This window comes from Pleurodeles waltl, chromosome 7, assembly GCF_031143425.1.
Source record: "Pleurodeles waltl isolate 20211129_DDA chromosome 7, aPleWal1.hap1.20221129, whole genome shotgun sequence".
NCBI lineage: Eukaryota > Metazoa > Chordata > Amphibia > Caudata > Salamandridae > Pleurodeles > Pleurodeles waltl.
Window position 1 is genome coordinate 1,335,732,392 of NC_090446.1, and position 26,004 is coordinate 1,335,758,395.

The window sequence follows — 26,004 nt, forward strand, 5'->3', positions numbered from 1 at the left end:
ATAGATAAAGATATATCGAAGGGTGGTCAAGGTTCTGACATTTACACACAATTGCTGTTAGAGAACAATGCAGAACATTGTAAAGAATGTGTTATTTTGGTAATTCACAGCATTTTGAAAGCAGGGCTACTACAACAATAGAAAATCACCTGCCTAAGGTCCATTAAAGCTAGGTGGGTTGTCAAAGTTTGTCATTCTGAAAACTGGATCTAAAAAGCCTGGGAAGCACTGAACTAGATGATTGTTCAAACCCATGAATGAAAGTCAATCTTCTCATTTGCGCCACATCGAAGTGAATCTGTGGACAACTAGGTAGAATCATCTTCCTCTTAGTTCCTAAATGTAACTTTGAAAACAAAGTTCACAGAATGCATTACAAAGAGGTCGAGTAAAGACACAAATCAACAACCACACTACACACCACTACAGTTGTTCAGTAATAATAGCTTAACAATTGTGGACCAAAACTGAGATATCTCCTCTCTTTGAAAATACCTAGACCCCGAAGCAACTGATTAATACAATCACAGCCAGCAAGGCAAGCATAGGATGAAAAAGTTGCAGCATCAGTGAGATAACCTGAGAGAAATTACCCCACTGTCTCAAAGAATGTTTTCAGTGAATGTGACAGAAACAGGTGCTTTCCAAATGTGTGCAGCAGGAAACAGAGGCAGTGTATGTAACTGGTGAGATTGGAGACACTTGGGGGTCATTCTGACCCGGGCCGGCAGCGGAAGCCGCCGGCCTGGCTGGGACCGCCAGAATACCGCTGCGCTGTCAAAAGACCGCCGCAGGTATTCTGGGTTTCCCGCTGGGCTGGCGGGCGACTACCAGAAGGCCGCCCGCCAGCCCAGCGGGAAACACCCTTCCATGAGGATGCCGCCTCCGAATGGAGCCGGCGGAGTGGAAGGGGTGCGACGGGTGCAGTTGCACCCGTCGCGATTTTCAGTGTCTGCATGGCAGACACTGAAAATCTTTGTGGGGCCCTGTTACGGGGGCCCCTGCAGTGCCCATGCCATTGGCATGGGCACTGCAGGGGCCCCCAGGGGCCCCATGACACCCCATACCGCCATTCTGTTCCCGGCGGCCAAAACCGCCAGGAACAGGATGGCGGTATGGGGGTCGGAATCCCCATGGCGGCGCAGCAAGCTGCGCCGCCATGGAGGATTCCCCAGGGCAGCGGGAAACCGGCGGTACACCGCCGGTTTTCCGTTTCTGACCGCGGCTGTACAGCAGCGGTCAGAATGCCCATGGGAGCACCGCCAGCCTGTTGGCGGTGCTCCTGCGGTCGTTGGCCCTGGCGGATTTTACCGCCAGGGTCAGAATGACCCCCCTGTTTTTTTTTCACTTCTCCCCCTACCCAGCACCCACCCAACGTGGAGCTGCATGTACAGCAGGACCTGCCATAATCATTGACTTCAGCCCCTTCTACTCTGCCAGGTTAGTATTTGGACCAAACTATGACCAATGATGCAGTGGCATAGCAAAGGCGCCATATGCCATAGTGCAAGTAAGAAAATGGGTTTCCAGACTGCTAAACGAAATTCACAGGGAATATCTACATATAATTTCTAAATTCACCACTTAAATGTTGTTTGTACAGCGCACGTGGTTGCTGCACACAACTTACTTCACACTTCACTTATGACATTTTCTGCTCCAGCCAGTCTCCAGCGAGAGAAAATTAGATGAACAAATAAAACAATTAATTGAGCTTTAAGTAAGATTACCTTCATATTTTAAAAATATTTACTGTGGCTTAGCAAAAAGGTTAGAAAAGTTGGATGTTGATGGCGTTCTTATAAGTTTATTTTTTAACACCAGAAATGATTTAGAAAGCACAAAGCGAGAACTAAAAATCTGAGCCGCACATTGTTAAATTCAAATGTGCAACTCTTGTTGCTTGAGAGCAAAATGCTTTTGCCTTTCATAAAAACACACGAGGAGCACTTTTAGTGGAACGTAGACGATCACAATAAATCCTAAAATATCTGTAATAGGTTAAAAAAAAAAACAGACTTACAAGCAAAGGGTCTCCTTTCTGAGTAAAGGATGGCCAAAAAACAAAAATTTAACTTTATGACAAACAGTAAAACAACAAGAGGGAAGTGAAATAGTGAAAAACAATAGGAGCTAAAAGGAACTTGAGAGGTTCAAATCTGTTTGAGGAAAGCAGCCCTGTCAAGTGCCATGCATCAGGGTTTAGACTAACACTTTTTGGTGCTAGTGTCCGCATCACCGCACTAAAACGCTTAGGCCCATATTTATACTTTTTTGCGCCGCATTTGCGCTGCTTTTTGACGCAAAAATGGTGCAAACTTACAAAATACAATTGGATTTTGCAAGTTTGCGCCGTTTCTGCGTCAAAAATTGACGCAAATGCGGCGCTAAAAAAGTATAAATATGGGCCTTAGAATCTCATTATGAGTCTGGCGTTCCGAGGACCGACAGGCTCGCTGTGACTGCTGCACTCCAGGCGATCCAACCACCACATTACAACAGTGGTCTGAGTAGTATAAAGTGCAGCGCTGCCGTGCTGAATACAACTCAGCTTTCTGCCAGCCTTTCCATGATGGTCACCCCACCACGTAAAGGCTGGCAGAAAGCCAGTGCCGGTGGCAACAGGGAGGCCCCTGCTCTGCCCCTGCCCATGCCCATGGAATGGGCAGTGCAGAGGCCCCCCTGCAAGCACCCTCAGAATGCGCAGTGTGTGCATTCTGAGGGTGCTGTAGTCCTACAGTATTAGCCTTAGCTACCTTAAGGGAGCCGAGAACAATACTGTAGCACTGTTCATACCGGCCAGCCCCGCAGGAAGATTGTAATATGATTGGGTGGCACCACCAGTGTGATAATGGCTTCCTCTCAACGGCATTGGTGGTCCCGTGGTGAGACCACCAACGTCGTAATGAGGCCCTTAGTCATGCATTTGTAGCTCTTCCGAATAGAGGCCCGTATTTATACTTTTTGACGCTAAACTGCGCTAACGCAGTTTAGCGTCAAAAATTTTTGCGCAGGCTAACGCCATTCTGAAGCGCCATGCGGGCGCCGTATTTATTGAATGGCGTTAGCCGGCGCTAGCAGACCGGCGCTGCCTGGTGTGCGTGGAAAAAAACCACGTACACCAGGCAGCGCCGGCGTAGGGAAAAATGGCGTTAGGGCGTCTTAAAAATGGTGCAAGTCAGGTTGACGCAAAAAAATCGCCTCCACCCGATTTGCGCCATTTTTAACGACGCCCAGACGCCATTTACATGACTCCTGTCTTAGTAAAGATAGGAGTCATGCCCCCTTGCCCAATGGCCATGCCCAGGGGACTTATGTCCCCTGGGCATGGTCATTGGGCATTGTGGCATGTAGGGGGGCACAAATCAGGCCCCCCTATGCCAAAAAAAATATATAATTTTTTTTTTTTTTATACTTACCTGAACTTACCTGAATGTCCCTGGGGTGGGTCCCTCCATCCTTGGGTGTCCTCCTGGGGTGGGCAAGGGTGGCAGGGAGGGTCCCTGGGGGCATGGGAGGGCAGCTGTGGGCTCATTTTGAGCCCACAGGTCCCTTAACGCCTGCCCTGACCCAGGCGTTAAAAAGAGGCGCAAATGCAGGGTTTTTTGCCCCGCCCACTCCCGGGCGTGATTTTTGCCCGGGAGTATAAATACGACGCATTTGCGTCGCAGTCATTTTTTTGGACGGGAACGCCTACCTTGCATCTCATTAACGCAAGGAAGGCGTTCAAGCAAAAAAATGACGCTCTTTACTCATACTTTGGCGCTAGACGCGTCTAACGCCAAAGTATAAATATGGCGTTAGTTTTGCGCCGAATTTGCGTCGAAAAAAACGACGCAAATTTGGCGCAAACGGAGTATAAATATGCCCCAGAATGTGCCACGAGGCGCTGCATAATAATTAACAAAAATGCTTTGGATGCTTGCTGAGTTGCTGCCTGCCGCAGGCAATTTAATTAGCTGTGCAGCTCGGCACCCTCAGCTGCCATCTTCAGGGTAATCATGGCTATATGGTGATGTATCAACTGTGCCTGGAATACATAGTTTTCACAAGGGCCGGAAGAGGGCTGAGAAAATAAACAAGTCTGCTGTAGCCAGGACAGGTCACAGACTCTGGGGCATGTGAATCTGATCTATTTCAGCAGGAGATGGGGACAGAATCTACTTTGCAACAAACAACGCAGAAGGTGCACGCCAGACCCAGCGCAAGTGGAGTCAGTGGCACCTTCTGTTATTTTCAAGGCATAAGGCGCACTCCACAGTTATTGGTCTTAGCGCAGCAGCTCCAGCCTGGATCCAACTTTTTCTCAGCCTGTCAAGTCGTGCTACGTGTGCCCATGGTGGTCAGAGGGTGCTTAGCCCGATGCTGTCACCTTAAAACATGTTGCCGCTCTCTGTGGGCCCACCTGCTGCAGCACCAGCCTCCGGACATCAATGGTTTCACCATCCCTTCATGTCCCGCCTGCCTGTTCTGACTGGTCCAGGCTGAGCTGAGCACAGAGTACTCTGGCCAGCTGACAGCTCAAACAGGACTTCGCCACTCCTGCCAGGACAGGGCAGGACACTCTCGTCCTGCCAGCCCTGACGGTCCAAAAGCAGCTCAACTGCATTGCACCAAGTACGGAAGTGCTGCACTTTTGGACAAAATGTCAGGTGAGTGCAGCACTTACTTTGATTCAGCTGCCAAAATTAGAACATGGAACAGACAGAACTTAAAAACGTAATCGACAGACTGTATTTCTCCTATTAATTTGTATTAAACCACAAAAATTTCAGATGGGTGACAGCCAAACTAAAGCCATTTTTGCTTAAACAATTGGGAGTCCCCTGCCTGAATCAGTTTACTGGCATGTATTGCTTTTATTTTGACTTCTCTGCTACACTACAACAAAGCTGTGTTATTCATAAATACACATATAAAGATGAAGAACCATTGCACTATGGGCACTCGATTGTAAACCAATGTGACTTAATGGGTGTCATTTCTGATATTTGTTTCCCTCTTCTTCATTGCTGATTTTGCTTGCAAGAAAGTGTCACTCATAGTCATTGAACGTCCCTCATAATTACACTGAATTTATGAAAATGTCACACATAAGCAATCTGAAACCTTGGCGGCTATGGGAAAGGTGCCATCGTCCAGACTGGGGGGTGGGGCCATTTGAAATGTCCCATTATCTTTCAGGATGCATATTTCTTAATGTGGTTTTAAAGCTGTCTAGGGCTTTTCCTACAGAGATTCTGATTATAATTTGTGCATAGCGGTACTACTTGATGGCATACCATTCCAGACAATTATAACCATCCTGGTGTTCCCTCATCAGATTTTCCCAATCCCGATTATACTGGCCAGAAAAATCACATGTGGGCTGAGGTGCAAGTGCAGTTCACCCTAGCCCCCACTCGGCCTACTTCCATGGCGATAAATGTTCCCCACAGCACCCCCATGGCCTCTGCAGTGGTTTGATGCTCGCCCCACCCCTGTCTCCCACCATGTGCCCCACAAGGCTTCAGCTTCTTCCATTTATCACCTGCTCAGAGCAGGCAGAGATATTTTAAGGCATCGGCAAAGTTGGCTCTGGCCCAGGGCCCCAGACTTTTGGTACCCCTTGATAGGGCGAGTTCTGTTCCGCACAGTCTTGCCCTGACCACCTTGAATAAATCTTAACCAGATTGCTTTAAATACCGTTTTTCTTTAATTTATTTGTAATGTGAGTCTATTACAAACATTTTGCAGAGAAATGTTGTGTTTATAATTCATGCAACAAACCTAAAAAAGCTGAAATTGGATCATAAATTCAAAGCTGTTCCCAACAGAGCCATGGAGGTCAATTAGGGGTTGCCGGGTCGCAACTGGCTTGCTCTTTGCTACACCTGGTAGAGTCCATGTAACCCCTCATTTACAGGACTGCCTGTGTCGTGTTTTATTTCTGAAAAAAGAAGAACAAGTATTTAACTGTAGAGTGTGGCCTGCTCATGTTGGATGCACTGAGGAAAGCCCTGGCTCCTGACAAACATTTACAATGTTAGCTTTCAGTTTCGCTTTCAGCCAGCATTATGCGATTAAATGCAATGTTGCAAAAAGCAATGAACTGACAAGTCACAAGTTCAGTAAGGGAACCGTTATCTGGAGCCTGGCGCCACAAAGGTGGGTCTCTCAGTGCGGATGCTGAACTGTGCGGATGCCAAAAAGTGAGTGGTGCTGACCAAAGCACCAAAGGCTTTAAAACGTGCTGCTGCATAAGACATATGGGGTCTCAGGCAGGTTAGTCAACAGGATGTGTGATTTTATTTTTTAAAGCAATATAGGGCAACTGTTGAGGGCAGGCCTCAAGACTGGTAAAAATGCAATTTACTTGTGAAAAAGAGAGCTATGCATTTTTATGAAAGTTATTATTAGTAGTGCCATATATATATCATAAAATATAATAATAATAACTGTTTTTTATACAGCTCTTCATACCTGGAAACAAAAATACATAGAGAAATATTCTACCTACACTTGTCGAAAAATCACCAAAAACACAAACAGATCCAGAAAACATTTGTGACAGGCGTTTCCACTGTGGCTTCTGTTTTATTATTATTATTATTATTATTATTATTATTATTATTATTATTATTATTATTATTATTATTATCATCATCAGAAGTAGAAGTAGCTGTAGTAGTAGCAGTAGTATTAGTGTCAGTAATAATAATAGTAATAATAATCATCATCATCATTGTATCCATGGTTAGCGTCCATGCAGCCTGTGTGCAGACTGGTTTTGAAATAGAGAAGCGTCTGTCCATATGCTTTTATGAGGCTGTTCCAGGGCATGTCAGGCTATACCTGGTCAAATAGATGTTGAGTATGGGAAAGAGGAGGTTCTGGCTCAATATATGAAAGACATATAATTATGTGATTTAACATTAGATTTTGGGGCATATTTATACTCCGTTTGCGCCGAATTTGCGTCGTTTTTTTCGACGCAAATTCGACGCAAAACTAACTCCATATTTATACTTTGGCGTTAGACGCGTCTAGCGCCAAAGTTCATGGAGTTAGCGTAATTTTTTTGCGTGAACACCTTCCTTGCGTTAATGATATGCAAGGTAGGCGTTCCCGTCTTAAAAAAAGACTCCGATGCATATGCGTCGTATTTATACTCCCGGGCAAAAATGACGCCCGGGAGTGGGCGGGTCTAAAAAACCTGCATTAGCGCCGGATTTTAGCGCCTGGGTCAGGGCAGGCGTTAAGGGACCTGTGGGCTCAGAATGAGCCCAGAGGTGCCCTCCCCTGCCCCCAGGGACACCCCCTGCCACCCTTGCCCACCCCAGGAGGACACCCAAGGATGGAGGGACCCACCCCAGGGACATTAAGGTAAGTCCAGGTAAGTATTTTTTTTTTTTTTTGTGGCATATGGGGGCCTGATTTGTGCCCCCCTACATGCCACTATGCCCAATGACCATGCCCAGGGGACAGAAGTCCCCTGGGCATGGCCATTGGGCAAGGGGGCATGACTCCTGTCTTTGCTAAGACAGGAGTCATTTCAATGGGGGATGGGCGTCGTAAAAAAATGGTGCAAATCGGGTTGTGGTGATTTTTTTGCCTCAGCCTGGCTTGCACCATTTGTGGACGCCCATACGCCATTTTCCCCCTACGCCGGCGCTGCCTGGTGTACGTCGTTTTTTTCAACGCACACCAGACAGCGCCGGCGGCTAACGCTGGCTAACGTCATTGAATAAATACGGCGCCCGCATGGCGCTTCAGAATGGCGTTAGCCGGCGCTAATTTTTTTGGCGCAAAACTGCGTTAGCGCAGTTTTGCATCAAAAAGTATAAATATGGCCCTTTATGTCTAGACATTTGAGACTATGGGGTCATTAGGAGTTTGGCGGACGGAAACATCTTAAACTCCTGACAAAGAGACCACCTTGGTGCTGGCAACCTCACCACTGGCCCCATTACAACTATCCCATTGGGCTGACCGGCAGAAACCAAGGTTTGCGCTGGTCAGCCCAGTGAGAAAGTTGCATTTGAATTGTGCTGGGCAGGGGGACCCCTGCACTGCCCATGCCATTGGTATGTGCAGTGCAGGGGCCCCACTGTGTCCCCCTGTCCTTTTTCTCCGGCAGCCTTTTCAGGGCTTTCATAAAAAGGCTGACAGAGGACAAGTTGTAATCAACACGGCAGCGCTAACTTCAGTGCCACCATCACTGATCCTGGCAGAGACAGCAGTCTTTTGGCGGTCCGACTGCCAAACTCTTAATTTGATGGTCGGACTGGCTCGCCACCAGGAGTCTGGTGGTCTAGTGACCGCCAGTCTCGTAATTAGGCCCTATGTTTCGAAATATGATGATTGTACTTGAGCATTAGATCGTTGTGCCTATGATGGCATGCCCCTTTGCTGCTCACTGCTAGACCTCAGCATACAATGCAGCATCCTATATATATGGATGAAAACATAAATAGTGTTATCTACTTTAGTGTCTTTTCTATTATTATGGTAACTTGCTTTTATTGTAGGCCTCTCAAGAACAATTATATCATTTCCTGGACAGACAACCAATGCTGAGTGTCATTAGGTCACTTTCTGTGATGTCATAAGGGGCATGTCAAAGTGCGTGATGTCAAACACTCAACTTTGTTTTTGAGATTAGTGCTGAAGACTCCAAAAATATAAGGTGCTGGTAGTGAAGCAAAGCAAGGAAGTTCACAGGTATTTTATGGAGTTACATGCCAACACTTGAGATAACATGTTTTCCCAAAGACAGGAAATATGGCAAACAAATGCCAGGATGAAAAATATAAGAATTGATAAAGTTCAAGTAAAATTCTCAGAACCACAAGTGAAAGGCATGTAATGCATGCTGAGGATGTCGTACAGAGGTGTTATTAAAAAAGGAGATCATCTGTAAACTGTAAGGGATATAGCACTTGGTTATTTCTAATACTGTCAGTGGGTACCACATAATGTTAACATTTACATAGCATATGGGAGACGTACCAAGTTGGAATTATAACGTACGAATAAAAAATAGGAAAGGTGTGAAAAATACTGAATGATGTACACTCTGGTATCAATAAGACATCTAAATGACTAGCATGATAAATTTTCCCCCTCACTCCTCACTCTCAACCCGCCACACCAGCAGTTCAGAAAGTCTAGTGTATCCATCCTGAGCACGATTTCTAATGGGCCTATGTGCACATGTACAGCAGTGGTGATGGAACAAGTTTCTGAGGGCAGGTTCTGGCCTTCAAGGGCAATTCATAAATACCATCGGAGTTAGCAAAACCAGTATCATCCAGCAACTCAGTATGTCCTTCTCAGGAGGGCCTAGATGAACTTTCAATGTCTGAAAAGTAACAGTGTCCCAGAACTTCAATATTATGTTTGCTTTTGTTGCTTTCTTGAAAATTTCTAATTTACTAATTTAACTTTCTACCCACGCTTCACGGTGTCGAGTGTGTTTTTCGCCCACTCTGATCTCTACACAGGAATGGAGAAAGAAAGCAGCTAAGTACTGGAAGGTCGTGAGAAGTGATGCTTGACAACCAATTATGCTGTTTAACAAGAGCAGCAATCTCTGGTTGGGGTGCTACCTGACTGGTATTCCATGTTAAGGCTGGTTACAAAAAATGGGAAAAGTGGAAAAAGCGAAAAATCAGGAAAGGTGCCTTTTTCATTTGGAAATAAAAACAAACTTGAAACATGCAATTTGAAATGTAATCAAAGTATTCTAGAAATGTTTACAGGAACATTAAATATCGATGCCAGCATCCGCAGAATTGACAGCTGCGACAGAATACAGCTGAATGTTCATTATACTGTATCATAAAGGTAACAGCTGATGGATGCTCTGGTTGGCATGTCTACCTGACATGTCCATATTATACAGCTACCTACTCAGCAGAAGGAATACAGCCGATCATAAACAACTGCTCTGCTCCTGGCCTGATCAGATAAGATGATGCTGCTGCAGAGAAAAGGCCAGAGATGGGCCTGCTCGGTCTTCTAATCGATAACGATTTTCAGGGGTGGAAGGCCCTCTCACCTGTGAGAGATCGGGGTTGAGCATGCTGTAGGGCCGCTGCCGGAAGGTGCTGGTCCGTGGTGACGGGGCATAGCGCACACCATCTGTCTCGGGCCCCGGGGGTGGTCCTCCGCCCACTTTGTCCAGGTTGCCAGTGCTGCTGCTGTTCAGTTTGCTCAGCTGAAAGCTGGAAGGGAGACATACATCTGTATTATAACATAGTTCTGATCTTCTGTTGAGAATTTCTGATCCTGATAAATACTTGACAGTCCTTGATGACAACGTATATAATCCCAGTGCCTGTGCCTGCCTTTATTCTGCGGATACATACAGGGCTTTATATGGCCGTGGGTAATGTGTATTTTTTTAACACGTTCTGGGGGTAGCTTTTAATTTGTTTATGAATACAGCTTTGCCTAATACACATGGCCAGTGAAAAGTATCTTGATGCCTCAGCGAATAGTATATTTAGGCCCATATTTATACTTTTTTAGCGCCGCATTGGCGCCGCTTTTTGATGCAAAAAAGGCGCAAACTTACTAATAAAACTGTGGCCCGTATTTATACTTTTTTTAGCGCCACATTTGCATCATTTTTTGACGCAAAAGTGGCGCAAACTTACAAAATGCAATTGTAGTTTGAAAGTTTGCGCTGCTTTTGCATCAAAAAGCGGCACAAATGCGGCGCTAAAAAAGTATAAATATGGGCCTGTATTTTGTAAGTTTGCGCCGTTTTTGCATCAAAAAGCAGAGCAAATGCGGTGCTAAAAAAGTTTCAATATGGGCCTTAATGCTTCCACATGCACCCCTTCTACCATGGCGTTCCCAATCCGATCAATCACACACACACACCCCAACACCCCACTGGCCAGCCATCTATGTAGCATTCAGGCACATACCAGACACATGCCTACACCAGACTCACATATCATTCACACAAGAAACAGCACACTAAACACACACCACACACACACCAAACCAGACACAAATACACACCCATATAAATAGCAACCACAGATCCAGACGCACCACGGCTACATCTGACAGTCCAACATGGGATATCTACACACATCTCCATACACACACACACCCATGCACACACACACACACAAAGCACCACAGACACTCACAAATAGTACACCCACCCACACATACAAGCACACTCAGAGTACAACACACACACACCAGACAAATGCCCCAATATCATGCTCTGTTAAAAATACTGCAAAATGTATTTATGTGACTTTGGACCTGCAAACCTAGCTACAAAGCACTGGAGAGATGTGCAAGATGAATCAAATTAGTTTATGTTTTCCTTTCTCTAGCCTAGCTATCTTGTTCTCTAGGTTCGTGTCTTGTGAAACAGAGGGAAGTGGCAAGAATGGGGTCCCGCTGTGTAACTGAGCAATGCATATTTCACTGTATGATGTTTCCTTATCTGACATGCTGCGTTCCAGATATCTAGAAATCTGTAGAATGATATAGATGAATTAAGCCACCGAAGAATATAATAGATGAGACAGGTTATCAGCGTTATTGAGGTAAGCCCAATAACTTTGACAACCTCGGCATATGTATTCAAGTAAACAATGGTTCCTGCGTAGAATAATGCGAACAAGTAGTGCATTAACCATTCACAACCCAGCTTCCTCTCCAATTACTCATTTTATGCTAGCATTTGGCCATGTACATTGCTTTTTTCTAGGTTTGTGGTGTAGAAATAGCATCTGCATATATAAATACATATAGGGAAGAAACAATATTAATTCCCCAGTACTCAACTCGTGAATATATATTACACAATGTCACTTAGCACTGAATAATAATTGCTGAGCACATTCTTTGTGAAGTACAAGACAAGTGAACATCTCCTTGAAAAACACAAGCCAAACACCAGTATGAACACACGAGTGTAATCACCAGAAGCAAGCTTCTTACTTGGAGTGAGGTTTCTCGATGGCTTCCACGGGCGGAAGAGGACGGGTGTAGGAGAACGGAAACCAACCTTTCCTGTGAAAGGAATCAGATATCTGTCAGACACATGTTAGCTACATGCCTTTGGTGTTCTTAAAAATGATTATCACTAGTATTCAGACTCACTCATTGCTAAGCATCTGACTATCTTTCTTCCAGTATTACCAGCTATAAACTTACCAGTAACCTTCTATCTGCCAGAAACAGTTCTCTGGCCTCACCCTATTCACCCAGTGCTACATACAGAGTCCAGTCCTTCTTCTTGCTTGGCCCTTTCTATTAGATAACTCTTCCTGTAATCATCACCTCTCTTTCCAGGAAGTCAAATCCACCCTTAAGAATCACCTTTTCACACTGCACACACACTATAACTATGCAAATCTTCCATATTTAGATTTTCTCCCTATAGCTCCCTGATTTTTGTGCTCTGTATACACTGCATTCTTGTTTACGTCTTTCTCCAAATTGTTCATAGTCATTAACAGCACATACAATTTCAATCACATACTCCAGCACCTTGTTTCTGTTTTCAGAATTACTCTGCCTCTGAGAACAAATGAGGGACACCGATTCTAAAAACAGCACTTAAACAGATGAAGGTTGCGTTAAATACAAGGGTGTCTGAACTAGCTGGCAACTAATAACCAAATTATACAGCATGTGTGACTGAATTATGTGGCAAAGGAAAGCCAAACTGTGCTACAAGGAAAGATCAATATGCTGCATATAATGCGATTGAAGGGGGAATTATGCAGCACCTTTATTAGCATTATTGTATAGCTTTTTAACATCTTCGTACTTGTTGACAAAATGGAGATCCTAAATACTGTACACAATATATAGATTTCATAAGGAAAATCTGTGCATATTTACCAAATTCTTTACAAATGGTATTCACCAAGAAGTTATCATTTTGTCTCCCATGAAAGCACATATTTAACAAGCACCATCACATATAACTACAATTTTATGAAATCTGTCCTTTGTGCGTTAGAGAGTAAAATAATCTGTGTAAAACATACACAAAATGTACTGAGCAGTTTCTACATGTACACACCTTGGTAACACAAAGTGGGCCTTCTTTTAAAATGCATTCAAGTTATTTTTAAAACTTGCCTTCAGCTTTACGTTTTCTCTGCAATTAAACAACATGGCTCAGCCTTTTCATTTGAAGATTAACCAGTTGTACACATTTACATTGTTTTCAGGCAGCAGACACCCTGGCTAAAAAAAGGCGTTTGCTTGTTTAGCTGCCCGCGCCCCTCGACTCAACAGCGCTGGAGACTGCCTCCTGTCCACTGCAGCTGAGGCGTCTGGACTTTAGAAATTTACCGTCCCCGGATGTGTCTTTTAATATATTATAAAGTAAGGGAACTTTTTTTGTCAAATTAAAAAAGTATGGGGACGTCGTGTCCCTCGAATTCCGCCCACTTCAACCTTCATATGGTACAGATTTATGAATGTCGGGAATTCATAAAGGTTTCTTTAAATACTCCTGGAAACTTTAAGTAGTGACATTGAAACTATGCAGACGCGCTACCCCCTGTGTAGTTGTATAGAGTATACATCTGTGCATGGGAAAATGCCTTCCCATGTAGATAACTGCTTATTTATTGTACTTGTTTTTTTTCTGAATGGGCAATTATTTTCTCTGTGGAGAAAACTCCTTCCCAGCCCCGCCACAAATTTTGGGGGTAATCGTTCCACTTTTCACCTCCAAACGGGAGTTGCATCTGCCTGTGACAGGAGTAAACTGCAATTTCCATGGCAATGATTGGCCAGAAAAATGATTGCAAATATCTGAAAATTATCGAGTTGTGGATGTTACCAAACTTTTCAGAGCACCCCCAGCACCAAAAGCCCACTCGCCAAAGCGGGAGTAGACTTTCCCATCCACAATATTACTTCATAGCGGGATAATACTGTTCTTATTACATTTATGGGTTTTTTGCCTACTACAGACAAAGCTCACACCCATTCTGTTAACTGGGGATGTTACCACTAACACCTTTTTTAATGCCTGATTTAATCAATTAGTAACTGAAAGTTGACAAGTTAAGTTATGCAAAGTGCCAGGCACAGGGCTGCATCCAGTGTGAAGTATTTCTATTAACATTTGATCTGTTTGAACCAGAAACCTGTTTTCTGTTAAATTATCCAAAATATGGAGACATGGAGGAGTATGTGCCAAGTGTATCATATCCATAATTAAGGAGAGATCTGCTGTCATGCGATCATGTCAGTCCTGTTGCCCTGCTTAACGACGAATCAGCGATTTTCCAATGACGCACCGCACTGCTTGTGTAATGACTTTTAGATTTGAAGCACCACTCCAGACTTTCCAAAAGCTCCTCTTTGTAGGAAAATAATTTGATTTCCGCACTAGGTCAGTCCATACCTGTGTATAGAACATGGGCATTCAGCCTCCAAGTAGGGACAGTTTGTATCTCCTGGATTATGTGTGGAAGTGGCAGACAATATTTGTATTCCATTATGTTACAAAGAAAGGCGGACTGTGTTCTTCCCTCATACTGAAAGGCACAACTACTTTTGGATAAATCAGTGTATTAATGAGCATGCCTCACAGTTCTGTATGTAAAGCAAGGTCCAGCTGAGGTCCAGGGAGATCTGACTTATCCTTTCTTCTTTTTTATTGATGTCATAAATGAGGCACAATAATACACAATGCAATACATAACCATCAATTGGCGATGCAAAAGTTAGAAAACCAAACAGTCACAAGGCTGTAACTAGATGTATCACATATAACACAACAGGGGACATAAGGAAATGAAAAAAATTAAACCTAGGGAAATGGGTGGTCATGACCAGACTGTAGATGCACAAGAGATCCCCTAAATGGCTCCCATGTCTTCCTGAGATGGAGATGCTACTCGTCATTATCTACAATCAAGCATTCAAGAAGGCCAATATTGATAAATACATGCCACCAAAGCAGAGGACTAGGAGTCTGGATCAATAACCAATATCGGGCCAAAATCATTCGAGCTAAAGCAATAGCACAAAAACAAATACCGCTTAAGTGGCTAGGTATAAGAGGTGAATGGCTAAGTATGATTAATCTGGGGTCCCACCTCAAGGTGATTGGACAGAGCAGATTCAGCTTACCAAAGACTTTCTGCTAATAATAAGAGATAGCAGGACCTGTGGCGAAATTAGGAACAGAGTCAGCCTGGTCACCAGAACATTCGAAAGCACTTAAAGTCCGGCCTCAAATTCATAATAAATAGAGAGTAAGGGGTGTAATATAAATCATTTATAAATTGTAACTGATGAATTTTGACCCGAGAGACTTTCAGAACTGTATGAGAAAAGGCATTAGTGTACCTCATTTCATGGGAGGTAATTAGGACCCCAAGATGTCAGCACCAGTTGCGGTATGCCGTTCTGGAGGGTAGGTCCTGAATTTTGGACTGGTAACTCCTAATAATTAGCCGAGTCCTTGGAACGTGCTTACCAAGGAGCCTGATCCCGACTTGGGGCTGGGCGACCTGACTTTGACTTAGCCAGTTTACTTCAATGTAAGTGACCGGTTTATATATTTTTTCTACCTCTTATATTGTGATTTTTGTTTATCTGGAGAAGAGCTGACTCACGTCTTAAGTTATTGGTCCTGATGAAGCGTCATTGGATCCGTGAGGACTGCACGACGCGAAACATGTTGACCCAGGTTTAGGGGGATTTCTAGAGTGATAATCCTCCTAGTTTGCTGCTCTTTGAAAGTAATTGAGCATCGACACTCAATTTATTACTTTCCTTTGTTTTTAATCTTGGTTTCATCCTGACTATTGATTAAAATGATGAGGTATGTAGTGATGAACAACCAATTTTATCTATAATCTCTTCTGTTCTCTCCTTTACGTGCTGGTGCCCGAATGTAGGCATTCCTGTCCTAGATAGTTTGAACCCGCCAGTCACTAGCAGAACAGTACGGCTTGATGCCCCCTGTGGGGAGCCCGTCAGGCATTGCACTGCCAGCCTGGCGAGGAGCATTTCCCGATGATGATGCTAGACATCCACAGTGATGCTTGAGGGCCCTTGCTCCTGATTTTTCAGGTCTCCTTAGTTTCCTTTGTGTGGAACAGTGTACTTTTGTTTGTTTAGCTCCATTTGTGAGCCATAGTCTGAAAAATATCTGGCAATTGTTGGACCTCCACTGCCAGAATCAGTTTATGAGCCTGACTGATGCCCTTCTTAGGTGGGCCTCTCCGCAGATAGTCAAGAAAAGCATTAGCGGAGCAACCAATATGTTCCCCCTTCAGACTCATTATAAAATGGTGAATTTGCATTTAGCGGAAAAAGCCCGAGCGAGGGAGAGAGAATTGCTGGGATAGTGTCTCAAAGGAGAGAAAACAATCACCCTCACAAAAAGAACCCAATGTAGATAAGCAGGATGCCTGCCAACAGTCGATAAAGCTTTCATGCACCAGTCGTGGATAATTGGGATTGTAACCTAAATAAGGATATACATTAAATAATGTGATCCCTGAAATCTTCATTTTACAGAGAGGCCCAAATAGAATCAAAGACAGTCAATGTCTTGAATCCAATCCGCTTGAAATAGACAGTGTCAATGATGCTGGCATGTGGGGTGATATCTCCACCCAAGGGAGATAATCCAGAAGCAGACATCCTAGCCCCATGGTTCGCACCCCTACACTTTGGGTAATCATGACATGAATGCAGCTAGAAAAATATGTTCATAAACTGGGTAAAGAGAATCCACCTTTCAATCGTGGGCTCTGCAACATTCATATATTAGCCCTGGACTTTTTATACCCCCAAATCATTTTTTTCCAAACAACCTCCGCCTGTGCAAAAAAGACTTTAGGTAGACACAAGGGTATACACCGAAAGAGATATCAATAGTGAGGAAGGATTATATTTTTTTTAAATTGCATTGTCCGATTAAGCTGATATGTAAACAATGCTACTTACTAAATATTTCAAGAGTTCTTCTAGAGAGTGCTCCAAAGTTAAACTTGATGAAATCCTCCACTTTCAGGGAGACTTCGATCCCCAAATAAGTTGCTGATTTAACCCATCGTCTGTCATCCCTGAAAGGACCTACATTAGCTAAGACAAGGGTCTTGTCAAGGTTGAGTTTCTACCCAAAGATAGCCCCATATTCACTTGCCACTTTCTCAATAGCCACTAATGAATCCTCCGGGACAGAGGTCAAGATAGTAAGGTCATCTGCATAGGCGAGTACATTAAATTTGAGTTGATGAATCTGCAGTGGAGTGATGTCCCTCGAACTCTTCAAGGCTTGGATGTATGGCTCGACATAGAGCACAAAAAGCAGAGGAAAAAGTGGGCATCCCTGATGGGTACCACAATTTATTTGAATTTGATCAGTAGTAGAGCCTAAACATAACACTGGAGCTGTAAGATTCTGATTAAGCTTTTGAACCCGAGTGATAAAATGTGATCCGAACCCTGATGCAGCCATAGTGGCCCAAAGAAAAGGCCAAGATTCCTCATCAAAAGCTTTTTCGGCATCCAACATTATCACCTAGACCGGGTTGCCCTGAGCACAACTTTCCACTAAGGCAGTAACGAAAGTATTAACATGTGCCGTGGTATCCCACCCTGGAACAAAGTGATATGAAATAACAATTGCAAGCCTATTGGCCAAGATCTGAGTGTAAGGGGGTCATTCTGACTTTGACGGGCGGCGGAGGCCGCCCGCCAAAGTCCCGCCGGCAGAATACCGCTGCGCGGTCAAAAGACCGCCGCAGTAATTCTGAGTTTCCTGCTGGACTGGCGGGCGACCGCCAGAAGGCCGCCCGCCAGCCCAGTGGGAAACCCCCTTCCATGAGGATGCCGGCTCCGAATGGAGCCGGCGGAGTGGAAGGGGTGCGACGGGTGCAGTTGCACCCGTCGCGATTTTCAGTGTCTGCTTGGCAGACACTGAAAATCTTGGTGGGGCCCTGTTAGGGGGCCCCTGCAGTGCCCATGCCAGTGGCATGGGCACTGCAGGGGCCCCCAGGGGCCCCGCGACACCCGTTACCGCCAGCCAGGTTCTGGCGGTCAAAACCGCCAGAGCCAGGCTGGCGGTAAGGGGGTCGGAATCCCCATGGCGGCGCTGCCTGCAGCGCCGCCATGGAGGATTCCCCAGGGCAGCGGGAAACCGGCGGGACACCGCGGTTTTCCGTTTCTGACCGCGGCTGTACCGCCGCGGTCACAATGCCCATGGGAGCACCGCCAGCCTGTTGGCGGTGCTCCCGCGGTCGTTGGCCCTGGCGGTCCATGACCGCCAGGGTCAGAATGACCCCCTAAATCTTGAAGTTGGCATTGATCAAAGATATAGGCTGAAATAAGCCACAAAGTAGGGGATCCTTCCCTTTCTTAGGAAAGAGAACAGTATTGGTCTCCGTCCATGACCTGGAAACCTTCACAACTAACTCAAAAGAGATAAATAGATCACAAGAGAACCGGTACCACAAAATGAGATAATCTTGAGTAAAGTTCCAATGGAAGTTGATCAGGTCCACGGGCCTTGTTTGTGCCAGCTGGTCAATAGAGGCTTCTACTTCAGAAGCCAATATTGGACCTTCTAGCTAATGTTGCTGTGCAATAGAAAGTTTCCAGTGATGGCTAACCCAAAGAAACTGAGCACTTAGCTCCATAGAGAGGACCAATTCCTCATCATAGAGCTTCTAATGATAACTGCGAATCTCCTCCCTAATCAGAGCTGGATTTGCCACTATATCACCTTGAGAGTTCTTAATCCCACATATAACGAATTAATTGGCTCTATCACTAACCTGAAAAGAAAGTACTCTGCCCAGTTCCTCGTTATTTTTTAAGAAAGTTAATTACTTGGCCCAAGCCTTCTTCATAATATTGTCGAACATTCGGTCCCAAAGAGAAGACTGAGCTATTATGAACTGATCCATCAATCATGCAAAGATTCCCCAATCTTTAGCAATCTATAAGAGTCCAGATTGGTACTAGTAAGCAGAGTGTTGGCCTCGGCTTGAGCAACCTGCTTCCAATGAAAGGTAACGTAATTGATAGTATGATACCTACAAAAGGCTTTGAAAGCATACCAAACCACAAGAATAGACAGAAAAAAATATTGGGTAGTAGTAGTAAGAAGAACACACATCCTACATCGAGGGCAAAATTAAGAATTCACAGAGTCATTGAGCAGGTGCTAGTGTGGTACTTGTTATTTACTACCCAAGAAATCTAATTAATACTGAAAACAAAGATTGTACCAAGGCACTCAAAAGCAAGTCCAGTTATTATAGTGATCACACACAGTTAAAAATCAGTCAATGCTACGTATCCAGAATGCAAGACTTTTATTCAGTAATAATGTAGTCCTTAGTATGTTTCCAAAGAAAGAACAAGACAGCCAACACGTGTTTTGTCCCTGGAGTGTGACTTTTTCAAGGCTAAAGGGCCAGTAAATCAAAAACTGTACTGAAGACCTGTAGTCGTTCGCATTCATGTCAGAAAACCAAAAAGGATCCAAATAACTAATCAATCTTTGTGAATCAATTTCTTAGAGTTATGTCATCTGAAAAGATTCTCAAGAAAAAAGTATGTAGTTTCTACGACGTGTCAGAAAATCTTGCTCCTTAGTCCAAGCTCGAAATTGTAAAACATTTGCTGCGTGAGTTTACGGATTGAAGGCCACAGCAAGCCAACACTGACGTAGAGAGAAGCTGCGCCGCAATGAATGTGTAACTCCACAAATATGTACACACATATAGTTAAATTTGGATCCGTTTCGGTTTTCCAACACAAATGCTAACAACTGCAGGTCTTCAGTACAGTTTTTGATGTACTGGTTCTTTAGCCTTGAAAAAGTCATGCTCCAGTGATGAAACACATGTTGGCTGTCTTGTTCTTTCTTTGGAAACATACTAAGGACTACATTATTACTAAATGAAAGTATTTTGCAATCTGGATATGTAGTATTGATTGATTTTTATATGTGTGGGATCTCTATAATAACTGGACTTGCATTTTGAGTACTGTGGTTCACAATCTTTGTTTGGACCATAAGAAAAGACGCTGAACCCTGATTATACTCCAAGAAAAAGCTGGCTTCCTTGACCATAGAATGAGTATATGCTTCCTCTAAAAGGAGTTTCTGATCAAACATCCAAGGAAGTTCTTTTGAATTTATTAGCGAATCCTCTACCGAATAAAAAGAGACAGTGAATTGTGGTCCGATATAACCCTAGAATTCAGAGAGGTACTAAGATGGGGCATAAGAGACTAGCTAGCAAGGAACATATATCTCCGGGAAAAAGACTTGTGAGAGGCAGAGAAGTATGTAAAAATATGTTCTCTCATCCAAGAGTGTCACTAGACATCTCTCAGATCATAGGATTCTATTACTTAGCAAGGCAGCCTTAGCCGGTTTCTTTGAATCATAGATAGTTGCCCAAGGGGAGTTAACCACTTGACCACAATAAGGAGAGTCCACATGTGGATTAAGAGTGATGTTAAAGTCACCACAAACTATTAAAGATTCTGGCCATAGATGTAACTCAGACAACAGACTATTGAAGATCACAGGATCATCAGTGTTGGCTCAATAAAGTACACATACTGTGAAGGAAAGTTGGCTTCTCTTAACTGTTGCAATGAGCTATCGTCCGCCCACATCTATACAATGGTCTGTAAGTATCCAGCTTTTATCCCGAGTTAATAGAGCAGTCCCTCTCTGGGAAGAAGCAAAGCAGGCCAAGACCAAGACCTGGTACGCCAAGTCATCCAAGAGAGAGGCCTGTGTATTGAGGAGATGGGTTTCCTGTAGACCAATTTAATGCGGATGAAGATAATATATCTCCTCTTTTATTAGTTTACACTTGTGCGATGCCTTCAAACCATTAATATTCTAAGAAAGAATGTGAATCTGCTGGTAAAGTCCACCCCCAACCCCCGCTAGACCATAACATACTCGAACAGACATCCAGTGCACCCTATTAGGTAGTGAAAAATCATTCTTAATCCCAACTTTTCTTATAAAAAATTATAACAGAGAGCCTCATTTTTGTTTTGATGCACATCCATCCCCCCAAAGTGAAATCTAAGTGAGAAAAAAGATGGCCCCAAAAGCCTCCCCCTACCTCCATACCACCTCCTCCACAGACACCAGATTCACATGGAGGGAACCCGACCTTCACCCCTGAACTATGCCCAATAGAAAAAAGGGCCCTAACCCCACCCTTTATGATTATTAATCATCACAGCTATTGGTGGCACTGGAGAGCCAGCCCATCCCGGTCTGCACATATTCAATAGCACAAAATAAGGGTTATCGACAGTGACTATCAAGTGATAATAATATGTGCATAAGTGCTATTATATGCTAAATGAAAAGCTAATAAGAGAGTAATACTACTCTGTACAACCCAGTTCAATAGCAGAGAAAATAGGAAAATAAGTGGTGTAGCCGAAACCATGGAGCGAGAGTGGGAGAGGAAATGGATAGGAGTACAGAAAAAGGAAAGCCCAGTCCACTAGGTCCCACCAGGCCTCCCCATTTAGAACTGAGAGCAGTCCCAGACCGGTTTAAGAAGAAAATATGAATAAAAGATTCACCCACCTTCAAATTCCTGGTAACCACGCCCAGCCCATCGAACCACTCCTGGCACATACACCCCATTCACCAGGCAGCAGTAATAAAGAACATAGATCATTTAAGCTAAATCAAAACATGTCAAGCATGAGGGAGACTCTCTCATCCCCCAGGCTGCCATTTTGATACAGCTCCTGGACTTTTGGACCCTCATAGCAGAAAAATGTTTTACCCTCCATATGAATCCACATGGTTGCTGGTTCCATTAGCAAGACCACTGCGCCAAGGTTTTGAAGTGCTAAGATATATCCCCAAAGCTGCTATCGTCTTACAACCATTTGGTGGCAAAAGTCAGAGTGGACAAATAAAAATTCCCACTACAAGCTTTGACCGGTAGATTAGGAGTAGCGGTTCAATATATTTCTTGTTGCAAGATAAAGTTCCCTATATATAGCAGGATTGCCTGTGGATAATGAGATGGCTTTACTGGCTGGTTTACCGGGAAAGCAATGAGCCCTGTGAATCATGCAGTCCATGTCCCAGTCACTCAGAGCAGGAAATACATCATCAAAACAGGCGCACCACAAAGCCCAGGAGATCGTCTCCTTTTCTGCCTTTTGGAATTCCTAGAACCCGCAGATTATTCCTACATGACCTGCTTTCAAGGTATTCCACCCTGGATGAAAGAGTAGTAAAAAGTGATGCTGAGCGATCTTTGAGCTATTTTCATCCACTGCCTTATGGAGGGCCAATTGAGATGATTCCACTGCAAAAAATTCTGGATTGTAAAATGTCCATTTTTTTTAGCTTGCGAAGGACCACTTGGGTTTTCAAATGAGCAGCCTTTAACACCAGTGAGTCCTTCCTGTATTCTTCTGGGTGTTGCAGTAGAAGGTTATAAATTGCGGCCAAAGTTGGCGTCTCCTGTGCTGACTCTGACCGCTGATGTCCTGATGGAGAGGTCTGATCGCTAGATTGAGGTAAGTTCTGGATTGTGACCGGAGGTATTGACATGATTAATAGGGGTCATCTCAGTACCATCGGGATCCCACAATAGCTCCTCTGCCTTCTTCTCTGCAGCATGGGTAGGATCAATTATACCTTGATCAAAGCTGTTAACACAAGGTCCTCCAGTTTTCAGGCCACCATTCGACCCTATCACTTTCTTAGCTAGACAAGGTGTGCTATAAAAGAGACCCATGTTCGGAGCAGATTTCTTTGGGAGTGCAGAGCCATTTGCAACCAGCACTGTTTGCGCCGCTTGCTCCACCCCCTCAATCTTAGTCACTCTCTGACAAATCCGAAAAGGAGAAGAATTCCTTCCGCATATCACCAGGCCCAGCCACAGGTGTTAGTCTTTAGAAGTCTGCAGACTGAGAGGGCAAACATTTATGGGGTGGTTCTAGAGGTGGAGCCAAGGACACAGATAATTCATGCTGGTTGACCCCTGCAGCCTGAGGAGCAGCCAGTTCAGAGGTATTTGACATCTCCATCTCCTGTAAAGCAGGGGGATTGCCAGTGAGCACAATAAACTCCTTGTTGCCCGTAGGGGGCACCACCAGGGAGGGAAGGGAACAAGCTTGGGTTATGTTCTGGGCTTGAGCTTGGACCTGGGCATCCCGCCCTTTGCGCCCTGGGCCAATATCGCTGCTCAAAATGACAGTCCCAGAAGACACAAAGGGAGCTACAAAAGAGTCCAATGTCTTCTGTGAATGAGGGGCAACCCTACCCTTCCTTGCACTACTAACTCTAGCTATTATGGTATCCTCAGATGGACTCTCCCTCACTGCTTCCTTCTCTACAGGTGCCAATACAGTATTCGCCTCTTTCTCCAGGGCATCTGCTGCAGTAGCTAGAGGGTGGGTAGCCCCCTCACACCAGATACTGTAGGTGCCCTCACTCTGTCTGCCGGACAGCAAACTCTTCTTCTCTGCCCTTGAAATCTGGGACTTGATAGTGTCCAGCCACTCTCCTCTCTTTGTCCCCCCTCGCAGGCACCTTGTCCCATGACCAATTCGCTATAGAACCAACGCCAAGCAAAAGTAACAAAAGTTTAAAGGGTGTGATCACCTCTCCCTGCGACAGATTCAGAAATGAGCCAACCAGCAGTGGAGGTAATGAGCAAAATTAAAACAATAAGGCTACAAAGTGCAACAATGTGTCTGCCAAAAGCCTGAGTCTGTGTCTATTTCTGTATCTGGGCAAACTGTCACAGGCCCCCCAGAGAGGACCGGAAACAGCAACAGAATAGCAGCTGCTCAAAGAACAACCAGCTTCTTCCTTCCCCCGTATGATTGCCTGCAGCTGAGCCCGAGCCTGGGATCACTGGTTTGATAGCCGAGGACTCTGCAATATGGAGCAGGCATAGGCAGACATGGAATGGATTTGGCTGCTCTTCTAAGTGAGCGCCGGGGCAAAAGCAGAACCAAAGCAGGATGGCAAGAAGCAACATGAAATAGAGACAAAACTGCATGCCCACACCAACAGCCTACCACCGTGATGATGGTTCCTCCGGGAGCAGCCACAATGTCTGAGTCTGGGGCATTACTGAGGTCAGTATACCTGAGTCACCTCTCTTCCCCATCTCTCCTTCCCTCACTCATGTCATGACGCTGGTGTGTCTGACATCACTGATGTGGGGGCCTACGGTCAGACTATCATCGTGCTCTACAGCTGATGAATGTGAGTACATCTGTAGGTAGGGTGACCAGATTTTGAGGAGCAAAAACTGGGACAGGTCAGACATAAAAAAGGACTAAAGACATTACTCTCATTTTTATATCTGGCCTGTCCCGTTTTTTGCGTAGCTTTGTGAATGTGTGCCTATACATGTGTGTGTGTATATATACATGTATATATATATATATATATATATATATATATATATATATATATATATATACACACACACACACACAAACATACACACACACACACACATTTACAAGACTACGTATATAAAATTAGCTATGGCTTGACCGCCCACCCTGCACCCCAGCCCGTCCCCACCCACCTCTCTCTGCTCCCCACTCCCTCTCTCTGCTGGGAGCAGACAGGGGGCTGTGTTGTCTGACACTAACAAATGTACTTTAATTATTTCATACTTTGTAGGCCTCTTTAACTTATGCTTCCCTAGATGATCTGACCTTTGTCCCAAAAACAGGGACATTTATTTAATAATATGACCTTTGCCCCAAAAACCAGGACATTTATTTAAAATTAGGAGAAGCTTCGGGACACCGAAACAGTCTTCTAAAAACCGGGACTGTCCGGGGAAATCCGGGACGTCTGATCTCCCTACCCATAGGGCCAGTCCACCATCCTCTAGCAACCTAGCCCCTCGCCGCCATCTTATACAGAGCTCTTATGGACAAGCCTTTCTCATCTTTTCCTGATCAAAAATTTGAATACCACTGATGTGGGTATTACACTCTATGAAATAATGGACCAGAATCAAGTCATTCATTGTGGATGTTGTTTATATGAGGATGAGAAAGAATATGAATAATGACAACACCATTAATATTGCTATCAATAATAATACTAACCAAATGTTACATTATGATTATTATTATTAGTAGCAGGAGTAGTAGTAGTAGTATTGTTGTTGTCATTAGACACCGCCACATCACTTTTTTTGGCATGATGTTTTTTAATCTTCTTTCCAGCGCTCTGCACTGTTTTGTAATCCTCCCCCTCCCAATGGTACGTTATCTGCTATCTGCTGTCAGTATCCATGCACAAAGAAACGTCATGCAAAGCAAAGCAAAGCAACTTAAGAAGCTAGTTGACCTATCATTTATGAATGTATGTATGTATGTATTTATTTATTTGCCTCTTTTTTTGATGTGCAGTAGGCAAAAATATCCACGTGGTGGCGCCATTGCTGCATTCTATTTTCACTATGGCATACTGATTGCTCGTAATTAATTGGGTAAGGGTTTTTTGCACTGTAGTCTGTACAAAATCCAAGATTGCGAGGCATGAGCGCCCCCCAGTACCCTTCATACTCTGGTCTGAGCTAATATTTTCAGATGGGCCCTCTCTTCTATCCCTACAGCTGTACACCATTCAATTACATTAATAGAGTAGAGTGTTGCTGATTTCTGGAGCTGCTGAATACCAAAGCTACAGTCTTTAATCCACCTCATCCCGCTTGCTTCCACCACCCTACATTTCCTGCACTCTCTGTCCCTTTATTTAACTTTTGCAGATCCTTTTCTTCTCTACCTTCTTACTGTGCCACTATTTTCCTATCTTTGTGTTCCTCGTTTTTCTCCACCGTCTGCCTTTCTTTCTTTTGTTCTGTGACAAAGCCTGAAAAATCCCCCCACGTCCCCATTTTTTTTAAATAATATATAGTATATTATGACTGAGAGTCTGCTCCATGGAGCAGGGATGGTAAAAAAATCTCATGCGCATCCCATAATCTCATTGGACAG

General features: G+C 44.3%; 1 protein-coding gene across 3 annotated transcripts in view; it reads right to left on the reverse strand.

The window, feature by feature from the left end:
- Nucleotides 1-26,004, reverse strand: part of LOC138246262 (BAR/IMD domain-containing adapter protein 2-like) — a 284,522-nt gene that overhangs the window by 10,558 nt on the left and 247,960 nt on the right. For all 3 annotated transcript variants that reach the window (XM_069200687.1, XM_069200688.1, XM_069200689.1), the window contains 2 exons: nt 11,959-12,030; nt 10,043-10,208 (listed from right to left, as the gene is read on the reverse strand). In XM_069200687.1, coding sequence (XP_069056788.1) covers nt 10,043-10,208; nt 11,959-12,030 — 238 coding nt within the window. The remainder of the gene's footprint in view (nt 1-10,042; nt 10,209-11,958; nt 12,031-26,004) is intronic.